Source organism: Pteronotus mesoamericanus, unplaced genomic scaffold (genome assembly GCF_021234165.1).
Source record: "Pteronotus mesoamericanus isolate MK-2021 breed Mesoamerican mustached bat unplaced genomic scaffold, CSHL_Meso_final contig_52, whole genome shotgun sequence".
Lineage (NCBI taxonomy): Eukaryota > Metazoa > Chordata > Mammalia > Chiroptera > Mormoopidae > Pteronotus > Pteronotus mesoamericanus.
Genome location: NW_026555189.1, coordinates 7,056,711 through 7,072,501, shown reverse-complemented (window position 1 = coordinate 7,072,501; position 15,791 = coordinate 7,056,711). Strand labels below are relative to the sequence as shown.

The 15,791-nt window shown below is 42.9% G+C and overlaps 1 protein-coding gene across 2 annotated transcripts; it reads right to left on the bottom strand.

Moving 5' to 3' along the window:
* Positions 1–1,914: 1,914 nt before the first annotated feature.
* On the bottom strand, positions 1,915–15,772 carry KARS1 (lysyl-tRNA synthetase 1). 2 transcript variants are annotated; one of them, XM_054579167.1, is made up of 15 exons: positions 15,657–15,729; positions 12,645–12,824; positions 10,927–11,086; positions 9,801–9,966; positions 8,885–8,978; positions 8,327–8,513; positions 8,119–8,244; positions 6,325–6,444; positions 5,171–5,333; positions 4,894–5,067; positions 4,646–4,731; positions 4,295–4,380; positions 3,598–3,724; positions 2,749–2,892; positions 1,915–2,187 (listed from the first exon to the last, which is right to left on the bottom strand). In XM_054579167.1, the coding sequence occupies exons 2-15, from the start codon at positions 12,788–12,790 to the stop codon at positions 2,089–2,091; spliced, it is 1,878 nt and encodes a 625-aa protein (XP_054435142.1). In that variant the 5' UTR covers positions 12,791–12,824; positions 15,657–15,729; the 3' UTR covers positions 1,915–2,088. The 2 variants fall into 2 exon arrangements, with proteins under 2 accessions (XP_054435142.1, XP_054435143.1); XM_054579168.1 differs by lacking the exon at positions 12,645–12,824 and having other exon boundaries at positions 15,657–15,772.
* Positions 15,773–15,791: the final 19 nt, after the last annotated feature.

Sequence of the window (15,791 nt, the reverse complement as noted above, 5' to 3'; positions counted from 1 at the left end):
TGATGAAGCTTGGGACCATACCTTTATGTTCACCCCAGGATGGCAGTTAGCAAACTGTGAGCCTTCAAATGTGTAAGGGGGTAATGAAGACTTTATAATCCTTCTAGCTTTCATCCTATTTGCCATTTTTCCTGCTGACCTCACGAACAGTGGTAGTTGTCTCCTACTGCATCAGTTCTATCCCTAGCCTTCTTGAGGCCAGAGAGCTGGCTTCTGCCCGCAGCCTACTACTGAAAGGCTTTTAACACTTGTGACCTCATTAATCCTTATTGCCTTTTCCAATGGTCCACATTGATAGTACAATGTTGCCTGAGTCCAGGCCCTTATCTTGACCCTACACCTTTTCCCTTGGTGAGATGATTGTTTTCATTGTACTTAACACCACCTTGCTGAAGGATGTGACAGGTTAAAGTTTCTCCTGAAGTGCCACCTGGCTATCTACTATCACTGCCAAGCTTGCCTGGACCTTGTGCTTATATAACAGCAAGAGGACCAGGTGGTCACCATTGCCTGAAATACTCCTCAGTTAGGTAATTCTGCATGCTTAGATCATTTTATCAACTAAACCTGTGAACATTGTTTTGCTGAGGTACAGAAGACAAGTCCATTGTTGTGTGATTCATCAGAAAAACGACCCCCCCAGCTGCCTCCCCGTCAGGGATCGGGGACTCCATTAAAACAGTAGTGTCTCAGCAATACCCTTGTCATCCTTGAATTGAGCTGAAAATAAAAATTCTAGCCCTGGCTGTGTGGCTCAGTTGGTTGGAGTGTTGTTCTATGCACTGAATGGTTGCCAGTTGGATTCCCAGTCAGGGCATGTATCTGAGTTGTGGGTTCAATCCCTGGTTGGGGCACATGTGGGAAGCGGACCAGTCGGTTTTTCTCTCTCTAAAAATCAAAGGAAACATGTCCTCAGGTGAGGATTAAAAAAAAATTAAAAAACAAAATTCTAGACTGACTATTCAACATGCCATTGCCATCCAATGTCTAACAAGCGTGTCAATCTTAACCAAATGCTCGACCTTCCCTTTCAAACCTGGCCTTCCTCAGTTTTTCACATCTCTGTAAACTTAGGGCAACTCTACTTTTCAGTTGTTTAGGCCCAAAACCTTGAAATCATCTTAGACTCTTTCTCACAAGCCACTTACCAGCAAATTGTGCTGACCTCAGGAACACAGGCAGGGTCCAATGACTGGTAACTGTCTCCATTACCATAAACCACCCAGTCTCAGCCATCACGCCTCCAGGCCCACTGCATTAGGCCACGTGGTCTCCCTTTCACCATTGCTTTTCACATGCTAACTAGGAAAGTCTTTAAAAATACGCTCCTTTGCTCAAAACCTGATAGCTCTCCATCTCATTCATAATAAAACACTCCTCTGCACGGTTTATAGGGACCCTTGTGATCTGGCCCTTCACGGATCATTTGCTCATCACACCAGAATCTTTGCGCTTCCTCAAAAACGTGGTCCTCTAGTCTGGATTGCTTTTTCCTCAGATCTCCGTCTCTAGGTTCTCAGTTACCTCGAAGAGGTCCTTGCCTGATTACATATTTAAAATAGCACTGCCCCATCCATCTCATTCTAAAATAGCACCCCTGTCTCCTTACTCTGCTGTTTATCCTAGTATGTACCAGTACCAGAAACAGTATGTACTTACTGGTCTCATTTGTCTGCTCACCCGTCACTGCCCTACCCCCCTGCCCCAATAATGTAAGTTCCATTAAAGCAGACTGTTGTTCACTGCTGAGTCTCTACATCTCTAATCCCTTTGAACAATACCTTGTACATAGACATTAATATAAATTTGCTGAATAAAGCGGTATAATCCTAAACCTTCATTAGGCCAGCAATCTGAGAAAAAAGTTGACATTCCACAAAGGTAAAATAAAATGATGAGGCAGGAGTAGAGATAAATGGTTTATTTGGTAACAAGGAATAAAATAGGAATCCTTAATTCCTTTTTTCTCTCTGATGACTGAACTGCAATAGTCAAGTGGATAGCAACATACAAGAATTCCCTTGCAGTCCTTCATTTTTTGCGGAAGTGCAAAGGTGCCTGAGTTATGTGACTTGAAGTTATCGTTTTCTAGACAGAAGTGCCAGCTGTTGTGCTTTCCAATGTATTAGCAACTGCAACATTTTCCTTCTTGTCTTCAGGTTTCATGGCAGGAAACAGAAGTACTTCCTACAAGAGATAAATGCATTTTGAAGCTAAGAACACTATTTTTTTCGCAGCTATCTACCCATTCCTTTCGCCTCTGGTTGTTACAACAAAAACCCAGAGATTTGTATATCCCAGCTGAATAGACAGACGTGTTCTTTAATTCAACTCAGTTCCTTTCAATTACAGGGGATAGAAAAGAACGCATGCATAGCACTGCCCAGGGCAGAATGTCAAAACAATCAATATACATGAGGGTTCTCTGAAAATCTGACTTCCTCATCTATAAAAATGGGATTAAGAACGCCGTACACCTTAAAGGGTGGACTTAAGTTAAATGAGATAATACATATAGAGAGCTTAACATGTTTCTTGAATCCTCAAGAAATGCAAGCAATTAGTGTTCCTTCTGCCTCAAATCCTGTAAGATTAGATGCTCTGATCTCCTGCCCGCAGCGTTGCATATAAACTCCTTTGCTTGCTCCTCCCTCCAGCCCAAAGCCTGCTCTTATTCTCCAGGCCCCCCAAGTCCTGTGTCCAACACAGTGGAACTCTCCGGGCAGTGTGCGTAGAGGGCTGCTGTACCTTGATGTTATTGGAGTCTGTGAGAAACATGGTGACTCGGTCAATGCCCATACCCCAGCCAGCTGTGGGGGGCAGCCCGTATTCCAGGGCAGTGCAGAAGTTTTCGTCTATGAACATGGCCTCATCATCCCCAGCGGCCTTGGCCTAGAAGAGAAAAGGAGGACCAAACAGTGACACTATTCTGGGCTGCATCATCTCTCAGTGCCTGCATCATCAGGTTCAAATACTCAGAGGGATGACCATTCCAAGGATGCTCTGGACACCCAGCACTTCCTGGAAACTGGGTTTCCTAGTAAGTCCAGGATGGAGCCTGGAGGTTAGGACTGATGAAATCTACCTCAGAACACACGCAAATTTCTCTGAAATGAAAACAGCTCCACTGCGTGGGGCTCTGTGAGCCCAGAGAGGCTGATTTTCAGACTCTGATGATTCTCAAGTGCCCTCTCATTTCCTGAACCTGGTTGTCAGTGGCAATGTTAGTGCAGGATGTCTATGGGGTCTTCATCTTCATTAATCTGTATCTGCCTCTTACCCCCACCCCCGAAGCCACTTCACTAAATGTACCACTTGAGAAAAATTAAGTGCTTGTTAGGCAAATATATTTTCAAGACAAGTGTCACACTCCCTACACAGAGATCATGCCTACAGCTCCTCTTATGTGGAAATTCTAGGGCTAAACTAGTCAAGTGCTCAATCTTGAAATGTGACTTCCTCCAGTGAAGCCACTGGCTTTATCCTTCATTTCCGCTGAAGTCACCAAGAGATGCAGACAATGACAAAGACCTGGGTTCAAGGTAGTAAGTACTGACAATGATGAAATACATGCCTTTGCTCACTCTCCTTCCTTACCTTGGCCTGTTCTTCGAAAAGCTGCCGCTGCCTCATGGGGTCATTCAGCTCAGTGTAGGCATTGCATATTTCCTTCTTCATGACAAAAAGCTCAAAGCGCTCAGTCAGACCCTGTTTAGAGCGGTGCCTGGGGATAAGAGATTAAAGGGGAGGTTCACTAATAATCTAACACCTGGAACAAACATTAAGAGTTCCTGAATTCTAGTTGACTCAAAAGTGTTACTGAAGCCTGCATGCATTCTCAGCACTGAGTTATTTGGTACAATAGTGAGGAGGGTTAGAGAGACAGGCAAGCTCTCGTTATCTTCACAAGAAACCTGTGTGGTAGACATTACACTGAACTGTACCTCCTGTAGTCATGTCTTCTGCAGTCCCTGTCACATGGACTGAGTTGCCCATATGACTTGCTCAGTCATATGGGACATCGGCAGAGGTTTGATATGTGTTTGCACACTAGGGTTTATCCTTCTGGAATGCTCCCTCCTAGAACCCAGTTGCTAGTAAAAAAGCCCAGGCTATGCTGTCAGAGAGGCACATGTGGAGGAGAAGAAAGCTGCCACAGCAGAGTTCCAGCTGAAGGAAGGCACCTGAGCTACCCTCGCCAACACTACACAGAGCAGAGAGACTACTTCCATGCTACCAAGTTCTGGGGTTGTCATGCAGCAATAGGTAACTGACACACCAGGCTTTATCTTACCATTTTGCCAAAGGGCTCATTATCTGTGGGTGATCACAGATGAATGTAGGATTGATGCATGTCACTTCCAGGAACTCTCCAACAAGCTTAGTGAGAAAGAAAAAGAGAGCTAGAGACCCTTTCTGAGCAGCAGTTTTGATTGTTCCAGTTTAGGTGGAAGAGGATCCACTTCTACCCACACCTGAGGCTAGGGGGATTTATCTTGAACCCCTCAGGATCATAGGAGATAATATCCGTAACTATTCTGCACAGAAAGACTTGTTTATTCTCTTATCTCTAGTTCGCCTTCATAAGGAGCAGGGGCTGGCTACCACTGGTTGAAGGCATGTACTAAAGTGCATGGCCTTTTACCTTGTCAAGGAGCCTGGCTGTGGTCCGAGGTGGAGGGCATTCAACACCTTTCGCCACACAGATATCATCAAGAATTTTGCGAGTTTCTGTAATACAAATGTAAGGGTTAGAAGACGTTTTTGCTGCCCCAGCAAAAAAGTATACAAAGGTAACAGTGTGGGAAATGCTAGCACTGACTGTCTAATTCAGAGCTAAACAGGAAAGGGGGACCTATGACAGAGGAGTGTGTCACTTTACCTTCACCTTACCTTCAGTTTCGAAGAGGCTGGTTTCTGGCAGCTTCAGGCCCAGGGCTTTCTCAAGCTCTTCTACCATGCTGATTTTCCGGAAGGGTGGGGTGAAGTCAATCTTGTAGGCTTGGCCCTCTGGGCCATCTGGATGGTAGGTGACCTTGAAACCGCCTGTAATGTGCTTTACCATCCCTGGGAAAGATACCTCATTTAAGCAGGACCCAAAGGAAGTCCTGAAAGGAGCACACCAGTCCCTCAAACTTGTGTGAAAGGCAAAGGAAGCAGGAAGGGTCACCTGAAATCATCTTCTCTGTGATTTCCATGAGGTCATGATAGTCTGCGTAGGCCATGTAGAACTCACAGGTGGTGAACTCAGGATTGTGAGTCATATCAATTCCTTCATTCCGGAACTGGCGTCCAATTTCATAAACCCGGTCAATGCCCCCAACCACCAGCATCTAATAACACAGGGTATGGTCATGGTGGTTAATCTTAATGATGCTAGAAAGTTTCTGTCTACACAAGCGACAATTTGGTTTTTATAGCTCAGGCATGACCTCAGGTCCTTTCCTAAATGCTGAGTACCCTACTCTCTTTAGGCCTTTGTAGTGGATACTCATCACTTATTTTGGCTGTCCAGGACCTCTGAATATTGTTCTTTTGTCTGGGGTGTTCCCCCATCTTGTGAGTGAGCCTCCCCAAGAAGGAAGCCTCTACTGGGGTTAGGATGCAGACACTTGACCGAAGCACCTCACCAATCAGAAACAAGTGTGAGACTTCAACAGGAAGCTCCTGAAAGATGTAGGCTTTGCACAGAATTCCTTCTGGCCAAGGGGGCCAGAGAAATCTAGGTTTTAGAGGTGCTAACTACAGAGGTCCTAAGGGCAGTGACCTGTGCCTAGTTGCCAGGGTTATGAGGTGTGGTAACTATGCCTAGTGGAAAAGATACTGGGTTCTCCATGGGATGGTCTTAGAGCAGATTCAGAACCCTCATCATGTGGTCTCCAAGCCAGATTCTTTGATCCTCCCGGAAACTGAGCTTTTTCATATATTTTAATGTTTTTCTTTTGCTTAAACTAGCTGTAATAGATTTTGTTGTCTGCAACTAAGAAGCTTGAATGAGTCTTCAATATTTACTCTGGTAATCTGAAGGTAGTTATTTTGAACTTCTAGAAAGAGATTATTCAAGGAGAGCTATAAAGTATAATGGAAACCAAAGTAGGTTGGAAGGACCTGTACACCTAAGAAAGATAATCCCTTTGCCCTCTGACCTGCAACACTTTACTGATCTTGTAGAGAAATTCTGTAACACTCACAAGCCCGACGAAGTAGAACATTATCCCGGCTGTTCTACCCTCTCTAGTCCTCTTATTTCTGACTGCACCTGTCTAGAATGGTTTTCCCGCATTCTGCTTCTCTAAGGGAACAGGGCATCTTCTTCTTGATTACCTTATGGTAGAGTTCTGGAGCAATTCTCATATATAAATTCATGTCCAGCTCATTGTGGTAGGTGATAAAAGGCTTGGCCACAGCTCCCCCTGGAATGATGTTCATCATGGGAGTTTCAATCTAAAGGACAGGGAGAAGCATTTCTTAGGAGTGCTCAAACCAGAGGCCTTTGGGAAAGCGTATGTTATATACCCAAGTAAAAGTTAAGTTCAATAGTAATGTGCAAGTGCTTGACAAAAAAGTAGAGATAGCTTGACTTTCCAAAATAGTTTCAATTTCTATTAATATCAAACACCACTACCATAGTACAACAGTTCCTTGAATAACATTTTGTTAATGTTAATTATAACATTGAGATGCCATAGGAACTTAACTCTTGTTTTCATCAATTAACCTATGGTAAAACTGATTTCATTTTATATTGTTTTGCCTGAAGTCACAGAATCTATTGATGATGTTAAGGGAGGATTTACTGTACCATAAACTTTCATTAGCTCTAAGTGGGAATCTAAATGGGGAAAAACCTTTCTTAGGTGCAATTTATTAAATTTTCAGTATTTATTAAAAATTTAACTGCTTATATCCTTTGACTTATTCTACTTCTAGAAATTCATCCTACAGAAACACTTGCACATGGGCACAAAGATGTTCATTAAAATATTATAGAAGAAAATCAGCAGCTTATAGAAAGAGACACATGCAAAGGGTTCAGAATATATTAGGTGGGGGAAAAAAACCCCGAACAGGTTCATCATAACACATATACTGTGACTTCATTTGTTTATTTATTTTTTAAAGTGTATTTATTTTAGAAAGAGGAAGAGAGAAAGAGGTGGCCGAAAGAGAGAGACAGGGAGGAAGGGAAGGAGTCGGGGGCAGAGGGAGAGAGAGACATCAATTTGGTCTAGTACTTTTTTTTATGCATTCATTGCTTCTTGTGTATACCTTGACCAGGGACTGAACCCGCAATCCTGGTGTATCAGGACGATGTCCTAACAACTGAACTACCTGGCCAGGGCTGTGACTTCATTTATGTTTAAAGAAAAAATAAAACCCTTCCAAAATGTGTACCCCAACTACAACGTCCATTGGTATATATGTATATATGCATAGTAAATGGAAAGGAAGAATACATATCAAGTGCAAGTTTGGGGAGGGGAGTTGGCTGGGAGAAATAAAAGGGGACTTTCAGTTTTGCTTCTGTTTACTTCTTTATTTTTTGAATTTGTTCTATAGTAACATGCACTCACCTTTCTCATACAATTAAAAAATGTTTTAAAAATGTTTTTCCTGCCCTGGCTAGTATGGCTCAGGGGACTGAGTACAAGCCTGCAAACTCAGAGGTCGCCAGTGCGATTTCCAGTCAGGCCACATGCCTGGGCTGGGGGCCAGGTCCCCAGTTGAGGGCGTGCGAGAGGCAACTGACTGATGTTTCTCTCTCACAATGATGTTTAAGAAAGAAAAAAAAGTTTTTCCTAAAAAATATATTTTTTAGTTTAAGTAAATACAATTTTTTTTAATGCTACAGAAAAGCAAAATGAGATGATTACACATTGAATGTGGTATCATTACTGTGTGGATGGCCTTATACTGCCTTTATCTTAGAAGTCAGGTCCTACCTTCCTAATCACGGCACTAAATAAATGAGGTGGTAAGGCAACACTGGCAAGAAAGGGGACTTTTCATTGAGCATGAAGGATATTGACACAGGACATGCCTTAAAAAAGGGAAGGGAAGGAACAGTAAGAAGCAAGCATAGCAAGGCACCCTATCATGTCAGGAACTCTCCATCACCTCTAGGAATCCCAACTCATCCAAGAAACTTCTTATATATGTGATGATCTTTGAGCGGATGATAAATTTCTGCCTCACAAAGTCATTCAGGATCAAGTCCAGGTATCTCTGACGATATCGTGTTTCCTAAACCAAAAGTAACAGAGATCACTAACACATCTGATTCAATGGTACGATAAACGACAGCTGGGAGGTCACAAGAGCTTACCTTGTCTTTGAGGCCAAAGTGAAGATGAGGTAACATATGCAAGCAAGGCGACAGCAGTGTGATCTCATAGGGAATGATACTCAGCTCTCCCTTCTTGGTTTTCCCAGGATTCCCCTGAACTCCAATTATGTCTCCCCGACGCAGTTTGTTATTGATACGAATAAATTCTTCTTCTGATTTATAATTCCTGAGGACAAGAAAAATGTAATTCAGTATACAACATTCTAAATTAAAACTGACCACTGGTTTACTCTGGAACCCTCACTAAACTCTTAATGCCTAGTTAATGTGAGCCCAAGAAAAACATCAGATTCAAGACAAACTATTAAATATTAAAAAGTATTATCTTCCATTTTCAATTGCTACACAAGCCAAAAGCAGTCATTATTTTCCAGGTGATCACATGGCCTTTTTATTCTCTCTTCACCTTTACCCAACTGCATCCTACTTCTTCTCACCCTAAATACCAAGGAGAAAAGATGACCACACAGGACTTTGTCCCCAACTTCGTTGCTCTGTTCCAACCTAGAAACCATGTAATTGGATACTTCTGTATACCTGGAATTGGCCATGACTTGCAACTTGACCCCCTCTCCCCGAAGGTCATAGAAGATGAGCTTTCCCCCAGATGCTCTTTTGGCATGAATCCTACCTAGAAAAAGAACAGCAAAAATATTGACCGATGTCAGTGCCAAAAAAGTCTCCATCTACATTTTTGTGTGTCTGGGCAAGACAAAAACCAGAACTATTTGATTTTAGCCAGAGGCCTAAGCCCTGCCTTTGTATTCAAGACAATGTTGGATCCCCATTCCAACCAGTTAAAGATGCGAAGGAAGATCTGATGTTACAGATGTTCACTGGATTCCTAGAATGTTGGCAATGTTGGTGGCAGCACGGATTTTTTTGGATCTTCCTGAACTCTCACATAAAAGTAGAAAGTACAACTAGACAGACAAGGCCAAAAAGCCACGGACAGAATTTACAACAAAGTTATGTGGAAAAATATTCCTAAGAATCCCAAAATATAAGCAACGGGGCAAACCACCAAAAGTCCCAACACCTCAATGTGGACGTTATGGGGTGTCCAATGTGTTTCAGAACTGGAACTCTCCCAAATACCCGCAGGTATTCACTGGAAAATGTGGCAGGCTAAATGGAAGATAGCAGTCAAAACTGGGAGGGAATCTGCCTACTGCCATATGAGTGAGTATAATGGGCTGCATTAGGGGATAGGGGATGAGGCCCTTTAGTGTAGCCTGCAGGAACACTCTACATTTAACAGCCAGGGGTCCCTTCTAGGACAAAGCCCTGCAAAACTGAATAAAACCAGGGAAAACATTCAAAGGAGAAAGAAGGTCCAGCAAAAATGAAGGAGAAAGGGAACCTGGAAATCTCAGAAAGCAAGCTGCTATACTTCTGAACATTTCACTAAAACCACAGAAGAGGGAAGCCAGTGAAGTTGGAGTCTTCCTACCTGCCACCTTTAAGGAAATGTCACTCAGATGGTCCCCAGGCTGCAGATGACTGTATTCTTGGATGAAGTGAGTCAGTGAGATGTCTACATGGAACTTATGTGGGTATGGGTCTTCCCCAGTAACCTTTAGCTGGTGGATTGCTTGGCTGCGGATCTTGTAGTATTGCTATTTAAATACAAAAAAAAAAAAAAAAAAGAAAAAAAAAGAAAAAAAGAAAATGCCTTTGAGAAGCTGAACCTGGGCAGACCAGGGGCCCATCTGGTAGAGTACTGTATTCTGCCTCAGAGTGGCCCCAGTACACTGAGGTTTCTTTAACTGCCCCCACCCCAATAACCTTAAAATCACAGGATTGGATATGGAGTGAGATTTGCACTCAAAAGCAAGATTCAACAAATAGAAAAAATGGAGTTCTGTCTAAAATAATAAGCCTCATTGGTACAGGTGGCTTTGGTTACCCGATCTGTGGCCACATCTGCGTGGTGAGTCACTTCTTTCCCACTTTCTCACCCATGTCAGACTTTTCCCTACAGCAGGCCCATGGGGCACAGAGGAAGGCAGAAAAGGAAAATTCTGTACCAGGGGTCATCACACTTCCTCTGATGCAACCATTCAACCCTGCGACTTCGGACATTTGTTAAAAAGTGGGCATAATACTTACCTGGCAGGGGAGACACTGTGATCAAAAAGTGGGCATGGCTGTGTTCTAACACAATTTTATTTACAATACTAGGGAGGAGAGATGAGGGCGAGTAGATTTGGCCTGCAGACCACAGTTTATCAGTCTGTGGTCTAAAGTATACCCTAGCCCATCTTTAGGGAGACACTTTCTCTGGGGCTGCGTTAAGGCCCAGCCAGTTCCAAAAGGAAGATCAGTCAGTCACTTAGATGTACTAGATTCTCCGAAATGCTTGTTGCCACCTGATGAGGAAAAGTGCTCAAGGCCTGTCCTGTGCTTTTAACCAGGTGGAGTGGCAGGCTCTCCCTCATCCTTTTGCAGTGACTTAGGGTCAAGTGCATATTCCAGCCCCTATTTTATCTTCTTAGTCATTGGTTCCCAGGGATTTGCCAGAAGCCCCATCAAAAGCCTCTGTGTGCCCAGCCAGGGTGGCGGTCCAGGGGACTCACATTTGGGTCCAGGCCCTCCTCCTCGGCACCCGCATCACTGTCAGTGGTGTGGTTGGTGGCAGCAGCATTGGCCTGACTTAGTTGTTTCTCACTGAGCTCCTTCTGCTTGGCCTCCTTCTCTGCTATTTTCTTTTCAGCTTTCAGGCGCCTCTTTAGCTCACTGTTGGGAAGATGAAAATGTTCAATGTGATAGTTGCCTGAAGAGTCCTCTACTATGTTCTGCTCCATAGCCACTTGTCAAAAATGTGATCAGCTTGGGGGAAATGCTCTTGCTCAGTTTTCCACCCCCACTTCTAGTCTCTTGGTCACTAAACTCTATACCTAAGAGAGATACCTACTTTCTAGTCTGAGGTCCATGACAAAAAAAACAACAACAAAAAAACACACCCTCCTACATATCAGTTAATAAGCTAATTAGGCTAGGAAATCCCTTGAGGCTAGGTCACCCACCAAGTCAGTGGTAGAAGGCATTTTAGTTGTCTAGTATCTATCCTTTGTAGAATATGAAGTTCCATGAGTACCAGACCTGATATGGTAAGGCAACATCTCCAGCCTGCTACCCCTCCTGACCACTCCAAGGAGTGGACTAGTCTGGAGTGGGAAAGGGTGGCTTTTCAGAGTTCAAGGAGACAATCCACTGATAATTTCTCCCTCAGCATTGATCAATGCATTGACAATGGCCTTCAGCATTCATTAGTGCCCACTGAAGCCTGGCTCTGACAATAAACTGGATAGAACAGTATACAAAGTGGCATAGCATAGCGGGTAATATACCATTTTGGAGCCAGACTTCCTGAAACTAAATTCTGACACACCTACCTATAAATTATGCGATCTTGGACTAGTCACTTAACTTTACTCCATCTTGTAAAATGGAAAACAGACAGCCCCTACTCCCCAGTGTTATTTGTGAGGATTGAGATAATGTATGTAAAGAGACGACCCTGTCCCTAGCATACAGTAAGCATGCAAATGTGAGCTCTTACAGGTGTCCCTCACTCTCTTACCCCTTTACTCTCTCTACTCAGGACGGAAACCTTACAGCTTTGGTCAAATTCCTCACTACTCACTCTTGGCACTTGTCATCTGAGACTCAAAAAGTAATGCAATTCACATTAACTTGGTATCTCTTATGATCTGAAACTTTGCTATGTGAACCCAGAAATCAAACAGATTTGGGTCGAGAGAGATCCCCTCATTGTTCAAATAAAATTGATCATTCTTTTAAATCATCAGTGTTAATAGTGTGCCAAGCCTACTGTGCTATAATTCAGTCCGGGATCAGGTAGTCCTAGTTTTTCCTAGCATTAATATAATAAACCCATTCGACTATGTGTTGCTCTTTAAATCAAATCAATCCTAAAGATAATCCCAAAAGGTCCTGGTGATGGAAATAAGACTGGAAACCAAATTAATCTCACCAGCAAATTCCAGAAAGACAGGAAAGGGAAAACATCCTGAACCAAAAATTCTTTATTCATACAAGGGGTTTGTTTTAGCATTGTTCTAGAGTAAGAACCACAAGTTATCTGAAGAATTTAAGGACAGGAAATGTGAATTTATTAAAGAGAAAATGTGAAAGGAATGTTTTTTGGTAGTAGGGCTTTCTGTTTCCTTAGCAACTAGGCCAAAGACTTAGCCAGAGGCTTAACAGAAAGGACCTAAGTAAGGGGAGGACTTTTGCTCCCAGAACGACAAAGAAGGTAATGGGCACCAACCTTCTTTTATTAGAAAGTGGCTTGTCCTTGTGAAGCGCTGTGAAAGGAGCAAGTGGACCCAGTCGCAGCTCCCTCTGCCCCCACTGTGCCCAGGAGGTTTGGCGCAGGGACCCCCTAACAAGCCTTACAGCAGCTTGCGTCAACATGGCAGAACACCCTGGAACTAATGATTACCACCACCTAACAGGAAACACAGAGATGCGGTGTCAGATGGGACAGACAGTATATGTAAATCCAACCAGCACTCCTACTCTTATGGGTTGGGGGAGGGGGAGGCTGCAAAACCTTTTACTGTCCCATTATACTTAAAGGACAGCAACCTCTAACACTCACTCTGCTGCAACTGGAACCAACAGTTTTCTCAGTCCTGGCTATGGTAAAAAGACACATATCAAGGGTCAAAAGTCAACAGCAAGTAAATCAATAGCTTACAGATAGAAAGGATCAAAACATTCTCGAAAATGGGAGACAGGATCTAAAGCAGTGTTTCTGAAGCCCCTGATGTGGTTTTCTTTCTTGGCACTGGAAAGCACATAAAATGTCACTGTCAACTGCAAACTCTAAATGAAGCTAAAAGCAAGCCACACAAAAGCACCTCTGAGTCAAGGTAAAGACTTGTTTGGAGCTCTAAGAATAAGGCGGAAAGGGGAATTTCGGGAAGGGTCTTAAACTGCACTATGGTTATATGTTAATACCGGAAAGGCGACAGAATTACAGGGATCATGTTCTTACTGCACTCAAACAAACTTGGCCATTTATTTGGAAATGAGTCACCTGACAGGCAGCCCCAAGTCATATTTTTAAACTTAGAAAATAACTGGCACAAAATGGTGCTCACTAAAGATTCAGGCCAAGGAAGTTCCAAAAAGAATAATAGAAGAAAATATCAATGAAATTATTTAGCCCATGGTCACTAGAGAAATACGTACTATCAACAGCAGAGTCTTTTAGACAACGTGAGGTATGGGGCAGTCAGTATAAAGAACTTGGGTTGTGGAGGTATGGGAGTCTGATTTCAGATCTCTGCTTCAGATCGATGATAGACCAGACTTTAGGTATGCACACTTTAGCAATGTAGGTAATCACCCAGAGTCTCAGTCTATTAAATTGAAAGGTGGACACTTGCAAGTTTATTATTGAGATTAGACAAAAAGTATATATAGTTCCAGCACAGTGACTGACACATAAAAGCTGCTTTAAAAAGTGGTAGCTATGGTTAATCTAAGAAAAGTCAGTAGAAAGGAACTGGCCAGTTTCCTCAATTTACCTTTAAATCATACTTTCAACTGGAGGCCGTGCTTAGGAGGTATCTGTGATTTACAAGCCTAAAGTTCAATTACTGATTTAACAGATTAAAGGCCAATCTTCCCAAAGGCAGAAGTCAAAGACCGGGTTCCAAACATTAGAGATCCATCAGACATGCTCAGGACAACATATTAGGGTGTTATCACACCATAAACTTAGGTATTTCCTTTTTCATTTTTTTAAGAATATTTACAGAATAAACCCAGAGACACAAAGGAAACATCAATTTTTATTAGTCGAGTGCAGTTCCATCAGGGCTCAGCAAGAGAATTGAGCCCTAATGCACTAAAGCAGCCATTACATGTAATGAATTAACTTCTCTTCTATGCCTCTGGAATGGTTCTATTTATTCTATGTACCATCCTTGGGAATACTGAGAAAAGTCACTCAAATCACTGTCAATGTTCTGTGAAGAACCCTGGTTAAGAGAGAGTGTAGTATGTAGAGAATATATGACAGTTAAAAAGGTCAGCTAATCTTGATTTATTTATATTTACCTTTACATTCCAAGGATTTGGGGTGATTAACGAAGTTATACCCAGCAATGCTAAATGCAGCGTGGTGTACCCTGCTGTATAAGAGTCCCTGCTGCTAGACATTAGTCACTCCCTCAATACTCACAGGCCTTTTGAATAACCCATGTGGATAGGATAAAACTGATTGCTTTAACATTGAGTTGGCTACAAAGTATGTTTAGTTTTTTCCATATGTTGGTTCTAGTAGTGCTTAGTTGTCTTTAATTGTGTTTGAAACAACTTTTTGTATTGTGACAGCTGTAATTAAAAAGAAAAACTGGTGAATTTTTGTGCAGCCATTTTAATACTGAAGGAAGAAAATAAGCAACATTTTCAGATTATGCTTTACTATTTCAAGGAAGGTAAAAACCCAAGTGAAACACACACACACAAGATTTGTGCAAGGTACTGAGAAGGTGCTGTGACTGATGGAACATGTCAAAAGTGGTTTTGTTAAGTTTCTTGTTACTATTGCCATTTTGGCCAAATAATTTTTTGCTGTAGGGCTGTCTTATGCATTGGAAGATATTTAGCAGCGGCACTGGCCTCTATCCACTAAAAGTCAACAGCAGGAAGCCCACAGACTCAAAATGTCCAAATCAATAAAGTTATTGATGAAAATAAAAAATGTCTTATTTTACAGAAAAAACTAAACGGACTTTTTGGTCGACCCAATACATAAGGTTCATCAGAATAGCCTTAGTGAGACCAAGGAAAATTAAGATCTTTCTGGAAAGCTAGTGTATTTAAATTAACATTTCTCCAGCCTTCTTATTGGGGCGTTGCTCAATATTAAAAGCATTTCTCAGAACGACTGTTTCACCTTCCTATCACCTCTCAGTTCTCGGCCGCCTTTTTTTTCTTTTTCTGGAAAGGAAACCACACCTACCAGCTGAGTTATGGAAGGGAACCCTTTTTCTTTTTCTTATTGTTCAATTACATTTGTCCCTATTTTCCTCCCATCAACCTTCTCCTATCCCAGGAGTCCAACAGGTGGGGACTCCACCGGCCCCAGGCCCCGTAGCACGTTGGGGCATGTAGTCTCCGGGCCTAGCGGCTAAGTCCCGGCAGGTCTGCACCCACGAGAACCAGCAAAAGGCCGCAGGCATAGCCGCCTCGGCCGGAGCCTAGAGGCACTTCCTAGTCCGGACGTGCCAGCTGCAAAGGCCTTAGGGACCGCAGCGACACTTACTTTTTGCTCAGTTTTTCCTCGCCACCGTCCACATTCACTTCAGGTCCCTGCACCGTGGCCATGTCTCCCGAGGCCCAAACTGAAAGGAATCAGAAGCGTGCCGCGATTTCCAGGTCAAGGTCGGAAGCCCCGCCT